Source organism: Momordica charantia, assembly GCF_013281855.1.
Source record: "Momordica charantia cultivar OHB3-1 chromosome 8 unlocalized genomic scaffold, Mcharantia_2.0 BLBB01000008.1, whole genome shotgun sequence".
Taxonomy (NCBI): Eukaryota; Viridiplantae; Streptophyta; class Magnoliopsida; order Cucurbitales; family Cucurbitaceae; genus Momordica; species Momordica charantia.
In genome coordinates, this window is record NW_028275166.1 from 27,961,541 (window position 1) to 27,988,223 (window position 26,683).

Sequence of the window (26,683 nt, forward strand, 5' to 3'; positions counted from 1 at the left end):
GGGTAGAGCAGTTCACTCTACTTGACAACGACGAATCCGTAAAGCTCAACCTCGACCTATTAGAAGAACATCGAGAAACAGCACGACTACGAACGGCTGAATACAAAAATCGAATAGCTCGATACTACAACTCGAAGGTCAAGCAACGTGACTTTAGAGAAGGTGATCTGGTGTTAAGAAAGGTTATGCCCAATACAAAAGATTCAACTAGCGGTGCGCTCGGGCCAACATGGGAGGGCCCATACAAAGTCACTAAAGTGGTGCGAATAGACACTTATGCTTTAGAAGACCAGCGGGGGAAGGCCTTACTACACCCGTGGCACGCCTAACACCTCAAAAGATACTACCACTAGTTCGACATATTTCTGGACATTTTTATGTTTCTCCATTATTTGACCAACTAAGCTTATTGTGACAAAATTTTCGACAGGACGATTTTCCTACTAATAAAGTATTCGACGTTCGACGTGATACTTGAGTTCTTATGTTCATTCTGAAATAAATTTCTCAAGCAGGGGGCATCATATAAATATCTACATATCTACGACCTGAACATCTACATATCTACGACCAATCAAGGAACTCAAAATTGGGACGGACCTAGAAGCAGGCCGATAAGCTGAAAGCCAATCAGTGAAACCAGGGAAAAGAATCCCGAGGTGCTGAGAAAGGCATGCGTACGGGCCCAGCAAGGTTAAAACAGAAAACAGGCAAGCCCAACCGATCAACGAAACCCACGGGTAGAAAATCATATGGCAAAAGCCAAAATAGGTTAAAAACCCGAGGGTGTTGATTTAACTGGGGGTAAAAAACCGGCAGAAGCCAAATATGTTAGAAACCTAAGGGTACCGACTAAACTCAGGGTATAAAGGTCATTGGCAAAAGCCAAGTGGGTTAGAAACCCGAGAGTAAACCCTGAGGTATAAAACATGGGCAAAAGTCAAATAGGTTAGAAACCCAAAGGTATCGACATTAGTTCTGTTAAAGTTAGATCCCAAGGCCAAAATGGTTTAAACTCAGATGAGAATAAAACCAGGCTCAGGAGACTTGATTATGGTCAACGAAAATTGGAAAAACTTCCAATTCATGAATAGTATCGACAAGTTCAATGTACAAAACCAGTGGCAGGAACCAAGCACTAAGATCCAAAATTGGATCAAAAGCTTTTGGTAGAAGCCCTGTGCGTTAGCAACCTTCCCATTTTTAGCCACTGATATACAATGATCTCGTGGTAACGACAAAGCGACAAGTACTCTCAAAACAAAGATCATTACACAATTATTCGTCTTCTGTTTTGAGAGTGGGGGCCATTGTTATGGAGAGCGAAAATGACCCGAAACGAGATAAGGAGTTGAAGTCTGATTGGGGAAGACCGGCCCGGGACATAACAGGCCGGCCAAAAGAGTGACCTAACGCCGGGGCAGAGAACGAGGAAAGCGACCAGAGGGAAGCCCACTGAGCCACGAAGGGCTCGGCCCCGACCCGGTGCTCGGCCCCGACCCGGTGCTCGGCCCACGGCCCAGCCAGTGATCCCCCGTCTTCGATCGACGATGTCGCCCAGGCCCTGCAACGGTGAATTAGGGTTAGCTACGGAAGATTCTGGAACAACTTCACGCTATAAGTATTGATCCAGCCTTAGAGGTAGGGGGGAAGAGAGTTGACTACATTTACATTATTCTCTTGCTAACTTAAGCATCGGAGCCCGTGTGACTAGAGTCACACCGGTTTAACTCGATTTGATTTTGCAGGTACTAGTCCCGGATCAACAAGTTTGGTGGATGCGAGGTACTGAATCTCCGAAATCCACGCATCAACACTTATATATATCATGTGAAAATTTGTGATTTGTTTTTCAATTTTAATAGGATCTTATAAATGAATATATCCATGGTTGAAATTTTGGTTACTCGATTTGGTGTCGGTTTGATACATCGAGTTAGAAGAGAGTTTGTTAGTGTTGGAGAAGTTTAGGAGAAAAAGAATGAATTTCAATAAATTTCAATTCGGGCAATATATTTTTAACAAAGAATAAAATACAAAAATTAAAAATACTCATTTTACGATAGTTATTAAAGTTCATTTCCAAAAATTCTCATAATATTACAAAAATTTGTAAGCTTAGGTTAATTATGAAAATTTAATCTCTAAATATTAAATTTGTAATTTAGATTTATAGTTTATAGAGCTCTGATGGCTTCTAATAAAATTAAAATTACCCAAAACAAGAGTCGAATACATTTGAGTGGTAGATAAAGATTGATAGAAAGAACCCAACTTCTAACTAGTGGCTTATCTTTTAGAATATGCTGATTTGATGTAAAAACAAATTAAGATAAACTACTTTATTACATGTGTACAAATTTACCTAAAAAAAAACATATTACTAAAGTAAATAAAAAATATATTGAAGTAAATTATTAAACGTTTTTTAAAGTAACAGAATCAAAATAATATTTAAATATATATTTTTAAATTAAAGAAACTTTTCTTTTTCAATCCAATATTTCCCTCTTATACTCCACCACCTTTCATTTATTAATCACTAATTATCTCCACTTTTTTCTAAGATCCTTAATTTTTTTTTGGTAAAACTAGTGGTATGAATGTACCCTCAAACTACTCTTTTTGGCCATTATTATAACCTTTCATTAAATTGCAACTTTAGCATAATTCAATTGGAAATTGGACTCTTTATCCGATTAGAAGTTCGTGAGTTGGAATCATGTACTAAAAAAAATAATCTTCATTAAATTAAATGGAAAATGAGGATTGTGTTCCATTTTTTCTCCAATCCACCTTCAATTTAAAATTCAAAATAGAGAAAAAAAAAGATAGATATTATTATCCCTCATCAAAAGCAATATGTTTCTAGTTCGAACTTTGGTGCCTCATGAATGACGTCACTCTTATACATGTCATGAAAGTTAAGGATGATATCTCTACGACGAGATAAAAAGGTTGGAAGTGACATTCTTGTTTCCATTTATACTCTGAAATCAATTTTAATTATTTTTCAAGATTAGAGATATATTGCTAGCAGAAAAATGGATCTTATAGTCCAAGATCAAGGCACAAAAGAAACAAAAGACCTGTGAAAAGTTACAAGAGCACGAACAACATCATCGACGATAAACTAAATAAAGACGAACAAAACGTTAAAAAAAAAAAACACTAGTAAAAACATTAGAAATAAGAAACAAATAACACAACCCATTTATAAAAATAAATCCCATCACACCTCTCGAAATCTAAAATTGAAACAGGAAAAAAAAATCTTTAATCTTATCCCTATTTGAAATAAAGAGGGTCTCAATCACGTTGGAAATTATGGTATTACACCAACCCAAAAAAGCAAGAGAATTAGCAAAAGACTTACTATATTTAGCAAGAATAAAAACATGATTTGATTTGCTTGACTAGGTATTAGAGCCAAAGACTTTCCCCATTGCATGTTGGAGAATGTTTCAGCCAAAAAATTACAAAAGCATCAAAGATTAAAAAACAGTCTGAATCCTTTTGAATCTTGCAAAATAGATTAATTAGCACCTTGATACCTTTATTAGTATTAGTCAAGATTTCGGGGACTACATTGACAACCGTATTGCAGATCTCCAACGATGAATTTGTGGAATAGTTGGTGGTGGAGGGTTATCTGGTTACTCAGAGTTTTGTTCCATTGACTAATAGTTTGGAGGTGCATAGCGTAATTCTTCTCAATGATGACATGTCTCTAATTCGGAATTAATCCTACGTTAGAGAATATCTCCAATGTCGAAATCTAAAATTGAAATAGAGACAGAAAAAACACTTTACCTCAAATCTCTATTTAAAATTGGAATTAAATGGTATTAAAACTCGTTAAAATCGTAGTGTTTTGAACATGTGGCAAATGTAGAAGAAAAATAGGGGAGAATAAGCTAAAACTTCATGAGGCCATCTCCTCAAGATAAAATTCTATGAGTTTTGTACAATTAAATATTGTAAGGCTAGAACAAGGACAACTGTTCCAAAACATTAGTCGAAACACATGTAATTAAGGTGGTCCAAACACTCCCGAAGATTAAAAGAAACAAATTTTGTAGTTATACCTACTAGTGTGGTTCAAACATAGAGATGAATAACTCAAACCTAATCCCTTAATCAGTCGTAAAAAAATTACTTCAACAAGCTAGAAACCCGACAAATGGGGTCGATTGATCATGATATGCATGTGTGGGTTTGCTCTAAATGTGAGGTAGATTAGGTCAAATGTGGGAGAACAAAAATGTGCTTGGTGAAACCAAACAATAGTTGCAACTTTGAGAAATTTTCTTTTGATGTAACCTTTCATACATATTTTTTCCAAATGCTTTATTCCTTTTGTTTGTTGGTCGGCAGAGGGTTTGCAATTATATTTAAAGCCCATGGGCCACTTTACCTTTTGCTTCTAAGCCCATGGGCCCTACTTGCCCTGTCTAACATCCAACACCTTTTTTTTCTTTTTCTTTTTTTAATTTTTCGTTTTCTTTTTCAAAGTTTGCGGTCCATTATTTGGACTCCACCACCTTTGTTTTTTAGGCGATACATAACACGTGTTTAAGTGAAAGTTCATGATTCTCGTTTCTTGTTTCTGCTTTCTTATTTTTAATGGAAAAAAATTTATTGTATGGTTTTAACCTCTAAGAATTCACGTATAATAGAACAATATTTTTATTTATATTTTGAAACAAATTGAAAATGTGAACCAGAAATGAGAAACTTGTTTTATGGGATTAGTAGAGATCATAATTACATAAAAGGATTGAAGGTATAAAATTTGCACTTTTGTTATGAAACAACTCAATTTAAGATGATACCCAATTTACAGTAAATTGTATCTATGCTTCAATATTAATTAACTTTTAAAATCTAAAATTAGTAAATTGGGAGGTTACCATTTAAATCCCTTAAATTTTGCCTAATTAAGACTTTCCAAAAGTAAAAAATACCAAATCCCAAAATACTAATCAAATTCCCAAAATCTTCCATAATTGAAAATTTTGAAAACCCCTCCTTCTCCTTCGATTTTTCTTTTTCCTCTCTTGTTCGAAGACTGCTTCGTTCCGTCCGTCTACGCTCCTCCGTTCCGGCCGTCTACGCTCCTTCGTCTTCGGCCATCTGCGCTCCTTCTCTCCAACTTTTCTTCTTCGTCTCCGACCATCTGCGTTTCTCCATCTCCGGCTTCGTCAACGTTCTTCGTCTCCGATCGTCATCTCCATTATTCTTCATCGTCGGAGTAGTCCTATATTCTTCCTCTCTCGTTCGATTTCCGTCCGCTCCTTCGTCTCCATTCGTCGTCTGTGCTCCTTCGTCTCCATTCGCCGTCTGCGCTCCTTCGTCACCATTCGCCGTCTGCGCTCCTTCGTCTTCGTTCGTCGTCTCCTTCATCTCACCGATTGGAAAGTAGTTTTGTCTCACCATGATATATTTTTCATTCCAATATATCCTCCAAGTTTTTTTATTTCAGATTTGAACAATGTCGAAAACTCATTGTTTTTTTTTGTACTGTTAAACCCCTTCCATACACATATATATTCAATGGTTTTTTTTCAATTTATGATTTTGTATAGTTTAACGCTCTATTTTTATACGCACCTAGATTTCAGTAGTGCAAAATGTAGGTGTGAACTAATGTATATCTAGGGATACATCTTATAGTGAGTTTGATTTCATCGCTTTGTCATCAGTATATATGGAGATATATGGGATATATCTTATAGTGTATACATTTAGTTCCATAATATTTATAGAAATACAAATCATTGACATTGATATCTAATTATTCTCTATAAAGTTTGAATAATACATGGTTTGTAAGTTATAAAACAATATTAATAGGTATATAAATTATATTAACCGTATCCATAATAATATTTGAATTCAAAAGTCTTCATGGTATATACGTTATATCATAAAAATATACAAATGACTACTTAATTGTTAATATTCTATAATAATATGTGATATGTAAATTAGATCTTACTTAAAAGACGTATATACATAATATACATAATGTTAATTACATCGTGTAAATAATAATAGATTTCAAAAGTACAAATAGAATATATGTTATAACCGTATATTGTATATATGGGAATATATGAGAATATATCGTATATGAGAATATATTGACTGAAGCAGCATATATTGTAAATATTAGAATATATTGTATATGTGGTATATATCTTATACATAATTCTAGCTATTTTATTTACCTATGAGACCATCATGGATCTGGAGGAGTGAATTAAGGGATTGGTGTTGAAAATTTATACGGGGTCCACAATAATTAAAAGAATATGATTAAAATTATGGAATTAAATATTTTAAATTTCAAAATAATAAAAAACTACCGAAGATATTATCTCTTGTTTTATTTGTTCCCAAAATTTCTATACAATTGTGAGGATGTTCCCGAAAAAGAAAAACAAGAAACAAAGTTAAGTTGTAAATTGTTTAGATTTCTTAAGAAAATTAGAAACGAGAAACAAGAAACGAAAACGTTACCAACAATAAGTCAATCCAATCCAAACTCAAATCTTCGCCCCAAAAACACTCTTTAGATTCTTTTATTTTACTTTTCATCAATATTTAGTTTTGAGCTTAAAAAAACGATAATAACTACACATTTCCTTTTTTGTTTAGTTTTTTCACTTTTCAGTAACACTTGAAATAAAAAATGTTACTGAATGGTTACTTGTAGTTTTTGACCTTGACATAGATTTGAATTAATTTTTAGTTATTTTTAAAAAAATTTAAAAATATCCTTCCAACTTTTTCTATGGTTTCAATCATCCTCTCAGCCAACATTTTCTTAAAATCCTTTCTTTTTTCTTTTTTTTTTTTAACTTGAAAAAAAAATCCTTATTTCAACTTTTGTCCTTTAAATAATATGTGGAATTTGAGTTTTGTCCCCAAATTCTATACAAGGTAGAAATTTTGTGCATAAAAATATATATGAACTATATATTTTACATTGTTGGAAATGAGACCAAAGTCCTACGTTAACTAAATAAGGAAAACATCATGAATTAACAATATTTTTATTGGTATAAAAGCCTTTTGTATGAACTAAAAATAAAGATGTTATGCCTAAAACAGACAATATAATATCATTGTGAAAATTCTCAAAATATTTGAGATATCATTTTCAGATAAATGAAGTTAGTATGAAAAATAATTTTGAAATAACATGATTAAAAAGTTTGAGGGGTATATATAAATTTTGGGTTATAAACGTACTTTTAGTAATGGTTCACTTCGGTCTCTTTATTTTTAAAATGTTCATTTTTGTTATATAATTTAAATTTTTGTCCTTTTTAATTTTTTTTAGTAATTTTTTATAACACAATCAATATGTTTTAGTCGTTGCCTAAAGCATAGACTTTAATTTCTCATATGAGCACAAAACACATTCAGATGAATTTTCAACAATTAAAACCATTCATTTCATGTAAAATTGTTCAAGAAAATCATGATCAACAACCTATCAACCCAGAAAACAACTTTGTTGGTATAATGTGAAAGATAAAACTGTATCTATTCCTCAGAAATTTAATCATAGACATATGATTAAACAAAAAAAAACATGCTTAACAACAATTTCTCAGGCAAAGTCATGCTTTAATACTACTCGTTAAAAAATGTGTTCTTTTAGAGATGGTTAAAAAATGCTTAAAGCTTGATTCATAATTATTCAAGAATTATCCTTAAAAAAAATAGAATTCTTTAGGTTTATGTTATTGGGCCACAAAAATAGTCTTGACACATGGAGGACAGAGAAAGACAAGGTCTTCCTTCAATACCACCTGAATGTCTTTCCTAAATATCGTCCTTCAAGGGAAGAACCACTTTTCATACTTAGCCAAATACTGCTGCAAGAAAAGATCATATAGCCTAATTGATTGCAAGTTGAATAGGCTATGATCCTGCGAATTACTCCTGTCAAAATAAAGAAATCATATTGAAGGGCTGGCCGAGGTTGTGTTCTTCCGAGCGGATGAAGTCGGCTCGACTCATCCAAAATATGTATCTCATTTATGGATATTTAACATAGTTCGACGAATGAGTGAATGCTAAAATAGGGAGTATGGGTCTTAAACGTGGTGAGACAAGTAGATCCTTAAGCATAATGAAAGTCTCCCTATCTAGAACATGGACGTCCGACAAGATGATCTTTGACACGATATATCCAACTGTCGGTCGAATCCCCTTGTCTCAACCTATAAATAGTACACTTCACCCCTGTATCATGTATCGTATTCTAGTAGCTCGATCTCCAAACTAAGATCTAACTTAAACTTGATTTGAATATCAAAATATTTGTTATCTTGTACAGGTCCTCCTCGCAAGACAACATCCAAGTTCTTTCCAATATACCTTCGTCGGGTCGATCTTGATTGGCTTTTGGTACACAAACGTATTTGATTCTTTAGAAAGTAAAATTCGGTGAGTCTCTCCAACTTTCCACTTCATTTGATAATAATCGCATTGAAAAAATAAAAACAAAAATGGCCTAATGGGCCGGCTAGTGTTCCTTGTTGGCCCAATATAAAATAAAAGACATTTTTACTACACTTAATTGTAGAAGCTTCTGTGCTCAAATCGTTCGTCCTACCCGCTACTTTCTCTCTCTCTCGTCGGACTTTTCTGAGCGCAGTGTCTTCTGATCTCGATTTAATCGGAAATTTTTACCAATTCCGCCGGAGTTTGTGGTACGTGATTGTCGATATCATCCAGGATCGCATTTTCTCTTCAATCTACCTCTCCAGATTCGGAGTAAAATCATTTTTCTTCGTCTCCTTGGGCGCATGATCATCTAGGGTTTGATCTCTCTCTGTCTCGCTAATTTTTAATTCTCTTAATCCAAGGAATCGTTTGATTGTATTCACTTTCTGTGTTATCGTAAGTTTTGGATTGAATGTTAATTTTACACCTAGCATTTTCGTTGGGCAACTCGGTGGATGGAAATGTAAATGTCTTTGAAACTGGGAAATGTACGAACTTCTCTTCTACTATTAGAAATGTGATTTTCGTTCCCCACTTTTGTTTTTCTTTTTTTTTCCAGTTTATGACATTTTCTGCTTTAGAAGGTTTTGTTTCCTGTTATTATTGACGTTTTCTAGTTTTAATAATTCAAATATTTTACTGATTGTTGCTGATTGTGTTTAGTAGATCAAATTATATGGTTCTCGAGGAGTACTTATAAATTATGATGGCATTACAATGATCACTGCAGGGTTATAAGTTCCAGCGTTTTTTCTTTTCTTTAATCATCGTTGAAATGGTCGTTTTATGTTTATTTATACAAGAAACACAAATATGATTATGGAGAATGTAAATTATGCCTACGACTTTTTATATGTTCAAATGTAATTCATATGATTTTCTAGGTGTTATTTGTTATTCTCTACTAGAATGTGCTGCCTCCCTCCCCTTGTGAAAATTTCCATGACAAATATGATTCTGTTTTTCAATCTAATTTCAATTGCAATATTATCCTTCCTTCAGGATTGTTCAAAATGTGTTGTTCTGACTAGGAGGCATTGTGATTTTTTTTATCGTTGCAGGATCGAATCCATACTCTCTTCGTATACTTCTGTCAGGAAAATGACATGGGAAGAAATTTTAAAGGTGATTTTCCCTTTGCTGGAAGGTGTGGACCTTGCTTCATGTATGGCAGTGTGCAAGCAGTGGAGAGACATAGCTCGAGACGATTACTTTTGGAAATGCTTGTGTGCCAAGAGATGGCCTTCAACCTGCAAAAGGCCAGATCCTCCGACCCGTACCTACTATAAACTATACCAAGATTTCCACAAAGGCCACCAACGTCGAATTCTTCTCCCTCCTCGACTTTCCTTCGATGATTTAGAGTTTTATATTGACATTTGGAGCGAAGACAGCTTAATCTTCTCAGAAGTGGTCCCAGGCCAAGTCCTCCAGGCTGGTATCAAGGTGCCACCACCTGGTACTAGCAATGTGCTTAGATGTCACCTAGAAGCCCCCGAGTTCAAGATGACGCTACTCGTCGAGCCGAGGTTCACAATTCCCTTGTGCCATACTGTGAGCGTATCCGTGCTTGTGGGACGCAAGGATTCCAATAAAGTTGCTCGGATAGTCAATAAATCTGTATTTGATTACATTGATCGAACATCATACAGGGCATTGGCTTTTGACTACCTTGATTTTTCGCCTCTCCACCCCTTTGTCTCCGGGATCCGAGCATGGATCTCGTTGCTTTTCTTGGACGATGGAAATGATGGTGTACTTGATGTATTTGGAATAGTAATGGATTTCAACGATGCTGCAAACTCGAAGGATGAGGTATTATGGCTTCTCGACTTGCTTGATTGGAAATGAAGAGTTGACATTTTCGTGCAAAAGAAAATTGAAGAAGAGCCTGGGCACCACGTGGGGGGGTCGCCAAGTATGATACTCTCACAACCGTGGCTGGAAACCTCGCTCCGAGTTTCTGGTACCAATCTATTACCTGTTATCATTTGTTCATTGTCAATGTACATAATTTTTCAGTTGCTTTCATCAATAAATATGAAGAATGTTAATTTTTCTAGAACTTGCATTTTGTTTCCATAGTTCATGTGAGTCACCTGCATTTTGATCCAGACTAGAAAGCCAATTCGTCTATTTTGCTATCGCTAGTAGAAATTAGTGGTATATGTGAAGTCTTATTTCCATAGCAATGAAGAGCTACTGAACTATGTTTAGGTTGGCAAATAGCTACTTAGTTGTATTAGATTTCATAAATAACATCTCGACTAAATTGATCTCCAGTTGTTTTGTCATTGGGACACGCCTTTTTTTATCTACTATAGGTGTCAATCTCCCTTCATGGCATGTCAAAGCTTGTGACTTGTATTGGTAAGCAATTGCATGAGCTTGGTTATTGCAACTTCCTTTGCGAGGAGGCGTCCCTCCTATTCTAAAGCTAAAGCTATTTTGTCAAGTTTGTTAGAGAGAGTTGTCTCATAACTCTACGCATTCTTTGCAAAACCAATCGTGTGAATATTGAACATATGTGCTTTTTGGTTGAAGATCATTTGAGCATTTCTAAGAGTATGGCATTGGTTATTTTGGCCTTGATAACCATTTTGGTTTTCTGTTTTGATTTCTATTTTTTTTTTTCAAAAACAAAAATCATGTATTTTTTGTTCGTTTAAAAAAAAATCAGGGAACCGAACATGTTTGGCAATTGGTTCTCTTTTTTAAAAAGTTGGATAGAGAAAAGATTTGGTAGAGAGAGAAAAATATGCATATGTATGAGACAAAACTTTAAAACAACGTTATTTTTAAAATAAGTTTGGGGTTCATAATATGTTAAAAAACAGTTTTTATGTTTAGTAATGCTTTTAAAAAATGTCCCTACAATTTTCATCTCTTGAATATAAATTTTTTATATCTCTAGAATTTTTATTTCTATATATTTTCATCTTTTTTTTTTAACAAATCTCTCACTTTTCTCTTTATTTTCTCTCTAAAAAGTCTCCCTTTTTTAACGTTCGATGCTACATCATTGACTTTTCAAAAAAGTTTCAAAAATACTATTTAAACAAACATTAATTAATATTTTGAACGGAAATTTTACATAGTAGAATATGAAACAACCTAGCAATATGAAAGAAGCTAAGGAGATTAGGATAAAATTGGGTAGATGAAGAATCAAACTCTCATCTTTCGACAATGTATAAAAAAGACTTTTCAGTGCAAAATTAAAATATTAATTACCACATAATTTAATATTCTATCACGTAAACTTTTCCTTTAAAATATTAGCAAAAGTCTTGCTTAAAGATTATTTCAAAAACATTCACTAAAAGTCAGAAGTATAGTATTGCAATTCAGGAAAGAAAAAAAAACAAAGAAAAAACATTTTTATTCATAGATTGGTGACCTAAATACAAGGGGAAAAGAAAAAAAGGAAAAAAGACTTAAATCTTTTTTGTTTTCTTTTTTCTTATTTAAGACTAGAGTCTATAGACCTAAATCTAAATGGGACCCACTAGAAATTTGCCCTCCCTTCAAAGGTCTGCCCGAACCGCCAATCGCCGGGCACAACTCCGTCGAGTTGAATCGTTTTGGAATCGCTGGTGGTGACTCGGAACGACAAGCTCCGCCCCACCAATCGCTCTCCGGTCGCCCAATTCTGCCCCCAATTCCTCCTCATCTGAACCCACTCGCCTCCGGATCCTCTGATCTTGACGTCGGCCACGTCGCCGGCGCCGCCCACGTTGAACACCAGCACCAGCAGCCAGTACGGGTTTCCGGCGAGTTTGAACTTGACGCCGCAGCGCTTCCAGCAGGGGATCCGGCGGTAGCTGACGGGGATGACGCCGGCCCGGTAGCGGGCGATTCTGGTGAACATGTACTGGGAGAGATCGAAGTGGCGCTGCGGCGGATTGCACCAGATGTCGTGGGTTTTCGTGTAGTTTGGGGGGCAGAAATTGGTGGCCGTGATTTTTATGCTGCCGGCGCGTGGAATACACGACTGAGGCGCGTCCACGCACCGTATTTCGAAGCACGCGCCGCACGCCGCGCCGTTGTTGAATAGCGCCGTGCTTAGCGCCGCTGTTCGCAGGCCGTACCCTTGCTCGAATAAGTTTCCGTACCCGCAAGCTCCCTCTGTTCAAAAATAAATAAATAAAAAGGAAAATTATACTAAACAAAATAAATATGTATATATAAAAATACATATTCTTTTGTGCTATTTTTATAATTTCTTCAAAAAAAATGGCAAACAAATCTCTTAACCAGTGATTAGGATTACGAGGTTCGAACAAAATAAACAGCCAAATAGTTGTATTTGTTAAGGAATATTTCGATCAAAAATAGTGGATTCGAATCAATATTGTTGTAATAAAAAATAATAATAAAATGGATCATTTCTCTTTATTTATAATATAAGTTTAAATATTATTTTAATCTTTATATTTTCAACTTTTGTTTATTTTCATATTTATTTTCAATTTTTTTATTTCAATCTTGTACATTTAAAATATTTGTTTAGTTTACGTACTTTTGAAAAATGACCATTTTAGTTCTTTAGTATAAAAGAATAATAATAACAATAACAAATTTTATACATATTAAAACCTTTTAATACAAAGTTGCGATTATATTTCAAAAATTTTATTGAGAATGGTGTAGTGTTTGAACTATTATCCAAAAAATAAAAAATAAAAGGACTAAAAAACGTTCACATTAATTATATATATATATATATATGCGCGTGTATAAATATAATTAACAACAAAAAGAAATGATGTGGTTCTGCTACTGTCAACATTCCAATAGCTAATTAAGTAGAAGTAGTATTTGAAAGTATTATATTTGGTATTTTATTTATTGAGTTCCATATAATTACTGGTGCCTGATTAGTTAAATTACAAGTTTTTCTGAAATGCATTGTAAGATCTACTTAATAAAATAATATATAGGAGTTTTAATTATAAAATAATTTCATACTATTTTTTATCTTTACTATCATTTTGAAAGTAACGCATGACTCGCTAAAATGATTTAATAGTAAAATTACGTTAACGAGCATATAATGATCTTAATATTATAGAATGATCAATTAGTGGATGGATATTTTTTTATTTTGATTTTTGAAAACAACATATCCATAAATATGACTAACCAAGAGTTCTACAACGTTAAAAGATTTAAGATCAACCAATAAAAAGAGTCGAAAGAAAGAAAAGCAGACATAGTGTTAGATCATTATACAAAATAGCTCGTACATGAGTTAGGCAGCGTCTAATTAAACGAGAAAAAAAGGAAGTATTTCTTACGCATAGTTTCAGCACCACTCATATCACCGTAGAATGTGGCACGACCATCGTACCAAGTCGTGTCTATGCTTTGATAACCCAATGGGACTAGTCTAGAGCCCATGGCTTGGACAAAAATGGCCAAAAATGGCAAGCAAAGAAGCAAATTGTTTGATGGATTGGCCATTTTTTCCTTTTTCTTTTTTTCGTTTGTTGGAGAAAGTAATGATGGGAAGTGGTGATTTCATAGGGAAGAAATTGAATTTAAAATGGGAAATTAAATTGGTTTTCCTTATTGGTTTATAATTCAATGTGGGCAGACAAAATTAGGGAAGGAAGAGAAAGAAAGATCCCATGCTATTTAACGGAAGAAGGAAACAAAATAAATACAAACGACGAGAAAATGTAAATGCACGTTAAGTATAACGTCCGTTCAATTGGTTGCTGCCGTTAAAATTATAATAATAATGAAACGGAATCAACTTTTACTTTTTTTTTCCGAAGTGCAATTAATTTTTATCCCTAAATTTTAGAAATGGTATCGGTTTTCATACTAAACTTTCACTTCACGAGAGTGGGTTTTTAGCCCATATTAATATAGTTAAGCGATAATTGACATGTATTTCTTCTCTCGAGGTTAAAAAAAAAAAAGAGATGGATGATTTTGAACTAAGATGAGTGTCGTAATTTTTACCCTTTATTCAATTTTTAACAATTTACTCACTAATTTTAAGCAAAAAAAAAATTGTAAAGAAATTCTAAAACTGAGTTGGTATGATAACATTCATGTTTCTTAATTTTTGTTTCTTGTTTCCAGATTTTGAGAAACATAAGCGTTTGGTACTACTCTTGTTTCTTGTTTTCTATGTCTAAGAAACATTTCCTATTGATGCGCAAATCTGGTTCGATCAATTGACCAAATATCACATAAAAAAGACTCAATGTTGACTTGCAAAACAAAGAAGATTGAACATCAATGCACTGCTAGCCACAAGTACTTTGATACTTAAGTAGAATCAAAGGTTAAAGAATCATGTAGTTTAGGAAATCTAGTTACTTAGACTTTGGAGGTAGCATTCTCGTAGGTCAAATGTAAGGAGAAAAGACAGTCGACTAGTTACCGAACCTCATTGACTGGGCACGGGGCTCGTCCTTTAGGATGCCAAATTACATTCCCAAGTCAATTTTCACAACGGACCTGGGGTACGTTGACTTCCTAGACCGGGTTCACAAGGGCGAGCTGAATCTCTTCATCCTGAAAGGATCGGCAACTTTGACCAAGGAGTCTTCAAGGGCATTTTGGGAAACAACACCAGTGGGTCCATCCTCACTACCCCATTAACAAGGACAAGTAAGTTCCGAGACACGTGTCATCCCAGCCCCTCTTTTTTCTTTTTTCTTTTTTTTTTAGCAATCTTTTTTTAGGCTGTGATTCTGAACGTCAAATTGCTTTGCCTCTGCCTTCTGATCTGATGGGTTCAGTTCCAACTTCCAAGTCATAAGCTAATTTTCACTGTTCCATCACCCCTTATTACAATTTTTGCTGATGCAACTTAAAATATTGGGTTATTGCACTCCCTCAACTTATGTGTGGGATAAATCTGACCAAATCTCCAAGCGTCAGTTCGGCGAGGATGAGCCAAATAGCAAGTTCCAGATGCCGTACAGAAGACCTACAAAACAGAGTAGAAACTCCGATGCTTAAGTTAACAAGTGCTCAAGTCAATTCGAGAAAGAATTGGTATTATTGCGTCCGTCGAAATGGAGCAAAATGATCTTATTTATAGGCCAGAAACCAGACAGGATTCCCAACAGGATCTCAACGGCTCTTTAAGATTACCGTGTAATACACGTGCTGTCGTGAAATTTGTCAGACGAAGGACCGAGCCGAGATAACCCAAGTCACACATTTGGTCGGCTCGGCCTTAATAGTTGCTCGGCTCGATCATGAGATATCATGGCTGAAGCAAATCAAATAAAAGGACATGTCAATGGCTGCTGTTCCAACCATAATATGGCACGTGTAGGCTAATAACTCACCTCCAACATTATGTTTCTTAGAAATGTACTGTTTCAAGATCACTTTACCCAATATGTCTATTTCAGTCTTATTGGTTTTCATATTATTGACTAATAAAACAGCACGGTACCGAGCTCAAGAACATGTGAACTAAGCCTTGTGGATGATCGAGGATTGAAGGTCTGAAATTATGGACACCGGGCAAAGGCATACCAGGCTTGATAATGACTAAAGATCATTGACGACTGAGAAATAGCACTAAACAATAAAAGGCTAAAAACTTCTTTTTACCCTGTCTTCTCCCAGGCTTACTAACACCTTTAAGATAAGAAATAGGAAAGAAAAAAAAAATAAAGACAAATTTACTTACACCTTAGCTAATCTTATCTTAAGAGCAACTAATCTTAGAGATATGGCTATCATGATGTTTAAACATCATGCTCCAGCCAACTCCAGAATGGTTGGAAGGGGGATTAACTTTGAGCCACTTCAAAGTTAGAATTGTGATTCTTATAAGGCCAAACAAGCAAGAATTCAATATGGAGTAGGAAAATATTTGAAACAGAAAAGCATATTCAGAATCTCATAGGTAGAAAGCCACTATAACAGCAAAAATACCTTCATCTAATGAATCCGAGGACAAACAGAAGAAAATATTAGAACAATAGTATGGAAATTGCAAGTTGTTCTTCAGAAGATAACTTAAATCAATTTATACAAATTAGTCATCTGCAAAAATAAAGACATCAGCCGTACTTCACTTCTAGCAAGCATGCTACAGACAGTCATTATTTACAAGAATCGCTGTCCGCTCCAAGTTGATTCCCGAATTTTCGCAATGCAATCGAATAGACGGTTTTCCTACTTGCTGATGTTTTGCTAGCAACCAATTTGACAGCCTTCATCCAAATAAAGTTTCATCACAACCAAGAATTCAGCGCAGAGTTTAAACCTTATTTTGATCTTGAATTTCCAAAACATCTCTTTTTAGTCTCAAAATTTTAACAAAGTAAGAACTTTTGTCTTTACCACCTAATATTTGACTCAAACACCCACCTTAGTTAGCCTATATGCCTTCAATACATATTCACATCAGTATATTACCACGCATATTCTAACTCACTCCATCCATCTATTGAATAATTAACAGCAAAATAATAGCGAGAACAAAGTTGAAGAACTACCCTACATGTAAAGTAAATTTAAAAGTTAAGGACCAGAATGAGGTTTAAACCAATATTTACTTACGGTAAAACACTCATTTTGTCCATTAGGTTTAGCTTATGCTTTCCTTTAATGATAAGATCTACCGAGCCTCTAAAAGGGATTACCGCTCATAAAATTCTCTATTATTCTATAGTCCAGTTTAAGCCCTTACCATAGAAAGCCTATGGCCACTAGAGATCAATTCTTGCAACTCCTTTTCCAATTGCAATTCTGATGGAGCTTCAACTCCAGAATCTAGCTTTCCTTCAATCAACAGCGTAATTTCGCCCTTTGTTTGGTGCAACGAGAAAAACTCTTTAGCTTCAGCCAGTGTGCCCCGCCAAAACTGTTGACATCATTATACTTGTTACTAAGTAACACAACGAGGATGTGAAATGCATAATTTGAGTTATTACAAATTACATTATTCAAGGATATCTATAATTATTACAATTATGTATCCACCACAAACGACGTCACATAATGGTAGTTTAATGATTGAAAGAAAGTAGATTGGAGAAAAAATCAACTACAAATATAAGGCCATTCATCATACATGTTCTAAATGACAGTATGGACCCAACTCCCCCAAGTGCAGCAATCAAATCTTCCAAAAGAAAAATATTATGACAATATATTTCACAATAATGATGAAATTGAAAATTCAATGTACGCTTTCTAGCTTTTGGATGAGAAACTAAAGTATTTTCTATTTAAAGTAATTAGAGTACCAACAAGGAGAGAGGAAGCCTAGGTTCATATAACAGGTGAAACAAAAAGATTAGGAATAACATATTACAAACAACCTTCAGGCAGTTATTGATTTTCATACCCAAAATACACGAAAATCAACTTTTGCAGTTGCAATTACAACCAATCACATTTACGGTGAGCAGCCTGTTCCAAAGCATCTAGTTACTGTACGTAAATACACGTTTAGCAGCCATTTAGGTAATATCTTGTTACTCCACCAAATAACATAATTATTTACTTTTACTATTATTTGATGCTTAAAACTTATAAAATCATATTTTGAGAATTAAAAATTGAAGGAACTCAAAAGAGCACATAAGAAATTGGTTGAACGATATCATATAAGGGCATTACGAAACAGTGCACAGAAGAAATTTTTTGATGAATGGAATATGATGCTCGCCAGTTAGCAAGGGTATTGGAAATCCTGCCAACTAGAGATACCAAAACAGAGCGACAGAGTGAAGTTACCTCCTCATGTATCTTTGTCATTTCACGAGCTATAACACATCGTCTGCAAGACCATTATAGAAACAGATAAAATCACTAAGTTGGCAAATAAGCAAACCAACTACTAACAGAAGACAAGTCTGATCCTCCATTAAAGAAATAGTTTCAGACTATCTGAATCTAAAAGCACATGTACAATATTATAGAACATAGTTACTGGAAAGAAACACACAAACGAGCTGCTATAGTTATACAATGTAACACATACGAAGAATGTCATTAGTAACTGAATTATGTAGATTGAAGCAGAAGCGAAAGTGGAACTGCACTGATACATTAGACTTTGAAAGAAATATTAGTACAATAGATTGGATATAGACATATACAAAGTACCTTGATTCACCAAATAATGATAAAGTTTCCTCGAGAAACTGCTTAAGTTTATGAGGGGGAACATAGAATATTTGAGTTGCTTCCTCATTTGCTGAAACCGTCAGCCTCTCTCTTCTGGATGCAGAATGCTTCGGAACAAATCCAACTGTACAGATATTTTTTTTTTATACGAAACAATGGGATTGTATACAAAATCAAAAGAAGCCCGGAGGCAAACAGAACAGCCTAGTGGCAGAGGGATCCAACTGTACAGATATAAATAATATTAATAAATTGTAGAGTGCCTACAGATAGTAGCCATAGAGCCAAATAGCTCAAAGAAAGATGTCCTAACAGCACAACTACGAAAATTGATAAGAAATTTACCAAATGTGAACTCATCGGTTGACAAGCCAGAGGCAGAAAGAGCAGCAACTACAGCGGAGGGCCCAGGAATGGGAACAACAGGTATGTCTTCATTGACACATAATTTAACCTGTATTCACATGGTCCAATTGTATTAATAACATCAATATCATCCATGATTAAACCATTAAAATACTGGGAGGACAATCATGCGGTTTCAATTTTTTATGAAATGCTAATGTAATCTATCAATGAATCAAATTGAAAATGAGCCCAATAAATGTAGATCTTAGAAGTGATAGATTCTTAACAGAACAATCAAGAAAGAACCGAATTAAAATTGCTTAGCATGCTCACCAACTCACTACCAGGATCACTAATGCCTGGTGTCCCTGCATCACTAATTAGGGCAACAATTTCACCCTGCTTTAACCTCTTCAACACTGATTGCTCTCTTTGAGACTCATTGAATTTGTGAAAGCTCAGCTGAAATCTAAAATTCTTTATCAGAACAAATGAAGGAGCAGAATAAAACTATTATATGAGTAAACAAAAGACTTTGCATACTTACAAGGGGGGTTCTAATATTGAAATGATGAAGCAACTTTCCTGAGTGCCTTGTATCCTCTGAAAGAATGACGTGTGCTGATTTTAAGACACGTATAGCACTGCATAACAGAATTTTAAAGATTGACTATTCAGAATAAGCAGAACAAAAAAAACATGGTTGCAAACTCGTCAAATATTGACCAATATAAAGGAAAAGTTCCAGAAATTTACAGACTTAACATCCTACTTGAGGGAATGACTCAGTTAGAAATTGCACAAAACAGAGTCTATTCTCCAAATTATGGGTTTAAATATATTATGAAAAAAAAAGAAGAGAATAATGTTTGTGCTGGTTGTCAAACTTTAATTACCGTAGGGTGATATCTTCAAGATTACCAATTGGCGTCCCAACCAGATACAAGCCAGGTTTCAGGGGACCCTGGAAACACGTAGAGACAAAGGCAAGGATGCCAGTAAAAGTTCAAAAACTACACATCCTAACCATGAAAAACTGATATAATACAGCTCATATTTTCATCTTACGATTTTTTTCTTTAGTACAATGAGTGAGAAGGGAGGATTGGAACTCATGACCTCTTGGTCAGAGACAGGTGTCAATTACCGCTGAGCTAAGCTCATGTTGGCTTCATCTTACCATTTATGAAGCGGCTATAACGTAAATACTGAACCGATACCAAGTACAACAGAGATTATAAGCCTTGTAGTTAAATCAAATAGAAGTGCCAGTAAGAGAAGTAGTCTAAGTGAAGCCACAACAAAACATGCTAATTTCCAAGCCCAAGCAACTCTCTGATGCCATTTCTATTAATATTCGTAATCACTAATGGGTTTGTGCTAATTTTCAAGTTCACGACGGAGAGAAGAACTTGAGCTTTGGGTTGAGTTCTGGGTTCTGAGTAATTAAACAATAGCCTTACAGTAACAGTTCTAAAGAAGGAAAATAATCTAAAATTATTGATCTTACGCGCTTCGAGGATTCTTCAGCCTGAACTGAATCTGCAACTTCAGAGGATAATTGAGAAGCAGAACAAAGGGATACTAAACAAGTTTTAGGGCAAAATGAGTGGGAATCAAGCGCCGTCCTCGCATTGATGCAATGGGAAGGACCACGACGCCATGGCACAACTTCCGGGAGATGAACTGCCATGGAAGGAATTCGTCTGGCCAACATATCCGCTTCCCTCCGTCGCTCTATTCGCCGGAGCAGGCGGATTTTAACTGAGGCGACGGTGGAAGGAATAAACTGTACAGATTACACAAAACTATCAACAATTACACCACGGCCGCCGAAAAACCGCCAATTCGTGAAACATTCGACACTCTTTGAAATATTTCTGAAAACGTTGATAATTGAAAAAATAAATTAAATCTCATTTTGTTATAAACTTTCGATATATATATTTATATTTTTGTCCATAGTTTCTAAAATGAAAAGTAACTATTATTTTTCTTTTTTTATTTTAATAAATTAATAACATGCTTCGAAACTGATACGATGGTGCGGGATTTAAACCCTCGGACCTTAAATAAAGTAATAGGTGTCAATTATTACTGAATTATGTTTATGTCGATGTCGTCATACTTATAGTTTGATTAAATTATACTTCACATTTTTATTGATATTTTTAGGCAAACATGAGCTTTTAAATGATACCTACCGGCTTTCTTGAGATTGGATGTTCAACTTATCTTACTTCATATTTGTTGTAGTAAAAACAAAAACAAAAATATATATTTTTGTACTTATAAAGAGTTGGGTTTAGTAATCCATACGGCAACGAAAAGATTATTACATCACACAAAATAAATGAAATTTTATATCAGCTAGTCAATCAAAGCATAACTCTATTAGTTAGATAATAAAGTAGCATTATGTGTGATAAGAGGTTCAAATATCGAGGTAAGGGTATGATAACTTTTCGAAGTAAGGGCATGACATTCTAAATAGGAAAATCAAGTTATGACGTTCAAAGTTAGTCGAAAGATTATTTAGATGAGCAATCAAACACACATACCTTGAGTATACCGACTGCTTCCCTATTTATGGGGTCCACTTAATGATTGTTATACACTAATTATAGTGTGCGTTTGGAGACACAATTAATAGAAGTTTGACCTTTAAACACATTAGCTCGACCATGATCACTTCCAAGATAATATTGTAATATGAGGTCTTACTCCTAATCCTTCTTACATTGATGCCGCGTGGATGGTCACCTCACATTAGCCAACATATGGACTACAAAAATATATACCATCAAAGACAAAAATTTTATTGAAAAGGAGCATGTCTCCATGCTCATTTAGCTAATTTTAATGTCTTAATACCAAGTTACGTTCATCCCACTCAAAATCAAACTAAATATTTATCGACATATCGATATTTATATGTGTTAATAGATTCAACATCAAAATTAGAGTTAAATCTACATTTTCAAGCATCGCAAAAAATCAACAAATATATGATATTGTTTAGAAATGTTGAGTCGGCTAATTTAAATATTTTTCAAGATTTTTTTTCGGTTACCTTTTTATGGAACAATGAACCATCAACATTTTTTTTTCCAGTAATGAAAATCCCAACTCATTAACTTAAATTAAATTAAAACAAAACTCACGACAGTATTGGAGGCAGACCAAAAAAAAAAAAAGCAGCTCATAAATTTGGGGGAAGAAACAGCTGCCGAGCGCATTTAGGGGGCTTCTTGCTATTCAAGCTTTCTTCCTCTCTGTTCGCCTCATTGTTCAGAACTTCACTCTCAAGTCTCAACTTTCCTCTTCTCTCTCTCAGCAGCGGCGGCGCCGCCCTCGTTTCGCGACGGTAGTTCCTCACCCACCAGATCTGTTCAACTGTTGAGGGCATTTAGGGCGTCTTGTTCTACAAGTTTTCCTAGAATAATCGATTCCGGCTCCGAGCTGCTCCGCAAAAAATGGCCGACGGAGAAGAAGCAGCGCGCCGCCATGCGGCGGTCAATGACTACCGCAAGAAACTCCTCCATCACAAAGAGTTCGACTCTAGAGTCCGATCTGGTAATTTAAAATATACTCTCGTCTCGTACTTTCTGAATTCCGGGTTTAGTCGTCTCGAAGAATTTGTACTGATTTGAGTAGTAATATGTTTTGGATTTTCTGCAATGGCCACTCCATAGACTCTGAGATTGCAGCATATTACAATTTAGAAGCCCTAGGGGTTCGTAGAAGGAAAAACACCTTTTATGGAGTGCAAGTGTTTGAAGGTGGAGTGTGATGTGATATAGGTATTGAGAAGAAAGAGAAAGTAGACAACTTTGGAAACGATCATTATGGAAAATTGGAAATTATATAACTTCGTGTGAGTTTGATACTTTGTAGGAAGTCATGGGAAATGGGTTGTTTTCTTGATGTTTAGTATTGATAATTTATCCTTGCTCCATTTCCATATTGCTTACAGCGTGAGTTTGTAAGTTGGTATTTCGTAATGTCATGAATGGTAACAGAAGCTGCAATTCTTATTTATTTTGAGGAATCTAGTAAGAATGTAAGATTACGTTTAATTTGTGATTTGCAGTGAGGGAGAGTTTACGAGCTGCAAAGAAGGAATTTAACAAGACGGAAGACGATTTGAAATCTCTTCAAAGTGTCGGGCAAATTATTGGAGAAGTTCTCAGGCCACTTGACAATGAACGATGTACTTTTCGTTTTTCCTTGTATTTCTTTTGATATGGAAATTCTCTTGAATTGGTTGATAATGTTGGAGTCATGCCCCTTTTGTGATTTCAGTGATTGTAAAAGCAAGTAGTGGACCAAGATATGTGGTTGGATGCCGCAGTAAGGTGGATAAGGAAAAATTGACGTCTGGTACTAGAGTAGTTCTTGATATGACAACACTCACCATTATGAGGGCTCTTCCACGTGAAGTAAGTTAGATTAATTGTTTATTCTCAATGATATTAAAGGAAAAGAAGAAATATGTAGTGTCCTCTAGGCTTTAGTGCGTGATTGCCCTGAATTTTTTTATTTCATTTGATCTGATAGGTAGATCCAGTTGTGTATAATATGTTGCATGAAGATCCTGGAAATGTTAGCTATTCTGCTGTGGGTGGGTTATCTGATCAAATTAGAGAATTGAGGGAGTCTATTGAGCTACCTCTCATGAATCCGGAGCTTTTCCTCAGGGTTGGCATCAAACCTCCCAAGGTACTCTCACTCTATCTATAAAGCATACGGTTGATGAGTCTTCCAAATTGTTGTTTTGTAGTTAACAGTATTTGCACTATCTATCTCTTGCATTATACTGGATACTTCCTCCCCTTTTGCTCACATTGTTTTTTTCCCTTCCATTTAAAGGGTGTGCTTCTATATGGTCCCCCTGGTACTGGCAAGACATTGTTAGCAAGAGCAATTGCAAGCAACATAGATGCCAACTTCTTGAAGGTAGAATCTTCTCTGTGTACTGTAATGACTTTAACCTTCCTCTCCTCCCCAACTAAAATATAACTACAAGCTTATCTCTTCTCTTTATTGAAGCATAGGTCGTATCGAGTGCCATAATTGATAAGTACATCGGAGAAAGTGCAAGGTTAATCAGAGAAATGTTTGGATATGCACGCGATCACCAGGTAAGCTCTTTGTCCTTCTCTTTCTATGATTCTATACAGAATGAGTGATTCGTAATTCACACTTCATTATTTTCTGTGCTTAGCCCTGCATAATTTTTATGGATGAGATTGATGCCATTGGTGGGAGGAGATTCAGTGAGGGTACAAGTGCAGATCGTGAAATTCAGCGAACGTTGATGGAGTTACTTAACCAGCTCGATGGTTTTGATCAGCTTGGTAAGGTATGTCTGGATTTTCTGACCCTTAGTTTTGTGGGAAAATGCCGTTCTCGTGGATATCTATATTCCAACCTTTGTCTTAAAATTAAAGGTATATTTGGATATTCAGATATCCAGAGGATGCTAAGAATGTTATCCAGATACCTAACAATATAATGGGTGTTTTGAATTTTTATCTCATGGGAATCTGACAATGACATTTTTGTCCTGACATTTGTTATTCAGATATCCACGGATACCTGTGAACATTGGTGTCCAGGTACTCATCTAAATGATGGGTGTTACAAATTTTCATCTCATAGTTGATCTCTACAATATTTATATGATTTCTCTTGTTTATATATAGTAAAGATTGTACTCTCTTCTCCGTATACTGAATGTCCAAGGCGGTGGAGATGAGGAGGAATATCCTCCTTGCAGTTACTAGTGAGGGATGTAGAGCAAACAAAAATGGAAGTCGTTAGCCATATACCAAGAATTTGTTCATCGTTTTTCTAATTTTGCCTTTATCTTTGCCGTGTGATTTTTATGAGGTCATACAATTAGCAAAGACAGAAAAATAAGGTCTTGGACCTTGTTACTGGCAATGTTACGACTTAATTATTTGTCAGATGAGTCTCGTTTCTTTTATTCTGAATCTTTTACAAGCGTTCTGTTTGCCTAGCAAAAGATGATTAACTTGATCCTGGTACTGTAGGTCAAAATGATAATGGCTACAAACAGGCCAGATGTTCTTGACCCTGCACTTCTTCGACCTGGGCGATTGGACCGCAAAATAGAAATTCCTCTGCCAAATGAGCAATCCAGAATGGAGATCCTTAAGATTCATGCTGCTGGAATTGCCAAGCACGGTGAGATTGATTACGAAGCTGTTGTAAAGCTTGCAGAGGTAACCTAGCTAGTTCTTGTTATTATTTTTTTTTTATTTTTTTTTTCTGTTTTAATAGGTTTTTGACGCTGTAATTTGTTTAGGGATTTAATGGAGCTGATTTGCGGAATGTCTGCACTGAAGCTGGAATGTCAGCTATCCGTGCCGAACGCGACTATGTCATCCATGAAGATTTCATGAAGGTAATTTCATTTTTTCTTAATTTCTCTATCATTCTTTAGCATACCGTTATATTGTGTTTAGATGAACAGAGAGCAGGCTCTTTCTTCCACATACTCACTTTCATCATCTTGCGATATTCAGGCAGTACGAAAATTGAACGAAGCGAAGAAACTCGAGTCCAGTGCACACTACAGCGCTGATTTTGGAAAGGACTGAAGTCATGTAATTTCTCTTAGCAGCCAAAATCTCTTCAAGCACAACACTTTCCTTCCTGGCAAAATGATGCAGTCTTTGGACGCACACGAAGCCGAGCTTTTCCTGGTATCCCTGGTGCTTATCTTAGAACTATAGGAACTTGCTGTATCTGATCACAGATGGGGAGATGATGACTATTCATGAAAATATGGCAATTCTTGCATCTTAGATTTCTTTTTTCCAATCCGAGAGTTGAATTTGTACCAAAACATGATATCTGCGGCTCGGTTTACAAAATACACAGTTGATAAATTAATTGTTTCTATTTGTAATATTACTGCTCTGGAGATACAATCTGGATTGACGAACATTATATTGCAAGAACTCACTTTTTGGTGATTTTTGTTTAATGAATTTCAGTGGGCAAAACTGTTCAAATTGACCTATAAAGCATCTTAAAATGACAGAAATATTATTACCAATATGAGTATAGCTATGCCACGTTCGCACGTATTTATCAGTTGATTAACCTTTGTTAAGTGCAATAGATAATTGAGGTGGTGCGTATATGGTTTGAATTATACTCATGATAGTAGTTATCACTTATCACTTGGTGAGACTAATGTAGTGTTTTTTTTTAACCCCAAAAAGAAAAAACGAGAGAGGACTATTGAAATTAATTTATTAAGCATACGGATGAAATTGCAATATTTATAAGTATAAAAACGAAATTGGCACAAATGTAATACGAATTCAAAGATGGGTACAATTTTCCAATCAAATCCTATGTTATTCATTCCAGCATAGAATAATACGTACAAGGCCTACTCTTGCATGATCCAAATCCATTCACAGCCTATTGGCTATTATTCATAGTCAATATTAAAATACCTCAACAATAAAGACGTCTACTTTTTTTATTTGAAGTTGAAAGTTCAAATTTTCATATTCCCACGTTTGTTGTACTAAGAGGAAAGCATATCATTTTCCTAAATTTTATCATTTCACTGCAAAGGTTAATTCAAAGTTTCTTTTAAAGTTTGGACTAAATACATGTTTCACTTTCTTAATATATAAGT

At 35.1% G+C, this 26,683-nt stretch overlaps 4 protein-coding genes across 4 annotated transcripts; 2 read left to right on the plus strand and 2 right to left on the minus strand.

The window, feature by feature from the left end:
* The first annotated feature begins 8,610 nt into the window (after positions 1-8,610).
* Positions 8,611-10,640, plus strand: LOC111014108 (F-box family protein). Its single transcript, XM_022288726.2, has 2 exons — positions 8,611-8,841; positions 9,588-10,640. The coding sequence occupies exon 2, from the start codon at positions 9,628-9,630 to the stop codon at positions 10,375-10,377; it is 750 nt and encodes a 249-aa protein (XP_022144418.1). The 5' UTR covers positions 8,611-8,841; positions 9,588-9,627; the 3' UTR covers positions 10,378-10,640.
* A 1,270-nt stretch (positions 10,641-11,910) lies between these two features.
* Positions 11,911-13,992, minus strand: LOC111014136 (expansin-A22-like). The gene is made up of 2 exons (XM_022288764.2): positions 13,827-13,992; positions 11,911-12,654 (listed from the first exon to the last, which is right to left on the minus strand). The coding sequence occupies exons 1-2, from the start codon at positions 13,990-13,992 to the stop codon at positions 12,035-12,037; spliced, it is 786 nt and encodes a 261-aa protein (XP_022144456.1). The 3' UTR covers positions 11,911-12,034.
* A 2,407-nt stretch (positions 13,993-16,399) lies between these two features.
* LOC111014109 (Tetrapyrrole (Corrin/Porphyrin) Methylase) lies at positions 16,400-20,900 on the minus strand. Its single transcript, XM_022288727.2, has 9 exons — positions 20,507-20,900; positions 19,893-19,960; positions 19,544-19,640; positions 19,330-19,458; positions 18,994-19,102; positions 18,628-18,772; positions 18,256-18,298; positions 17,204-17,377; positions 16,400-16,724 (listed from the first exon to the last, which is right to left on the minus strand). The coding sequence occupies exons 1-9, from the start codon at positions 20,711-20,713 to the stop codon at positions 16,614-16,616; spliced, it is 1,083 nt and encodes a 360-aa protein (XP_022144419.1). The 5' UTR covers positions 20,714-20,900; the 3' UTR covers positions 16,400-16,613.
* Positions 20,901-22,188: 1,288 nt separating this feature from the next.
* On the plus strand, positions 22,189-26,014 carry LOC111014177 (26S proteasome regulatory subunit S10B homolog B). Its single transcript, XM_022288814.2, has 10 exons — positions 22,189-22,572; positions 23,090-23,209; positions 23,302-23,438; positions 23,557-23,718; positions 23,869-23,955; positions 24,054-24,140; positions 24,224-24,361; positions 25,056-25,247; positions 25,331-25,429; positions 25,551-26,014. Exons 1-10 carry the CDS (start codon positions 22,473-22,475, stop codon positions 25,623-25,625), a joined length of 1,197 nt encoding a protein of 398 aa, XP_022144506.1. The 5' UTR covers positions 22,189-22,472; the 3' UTR covers positions 25,626-26,014.
* The last annotated feature ends 669 nt before the right edge of the window (positions 26,015-26,683 follow it).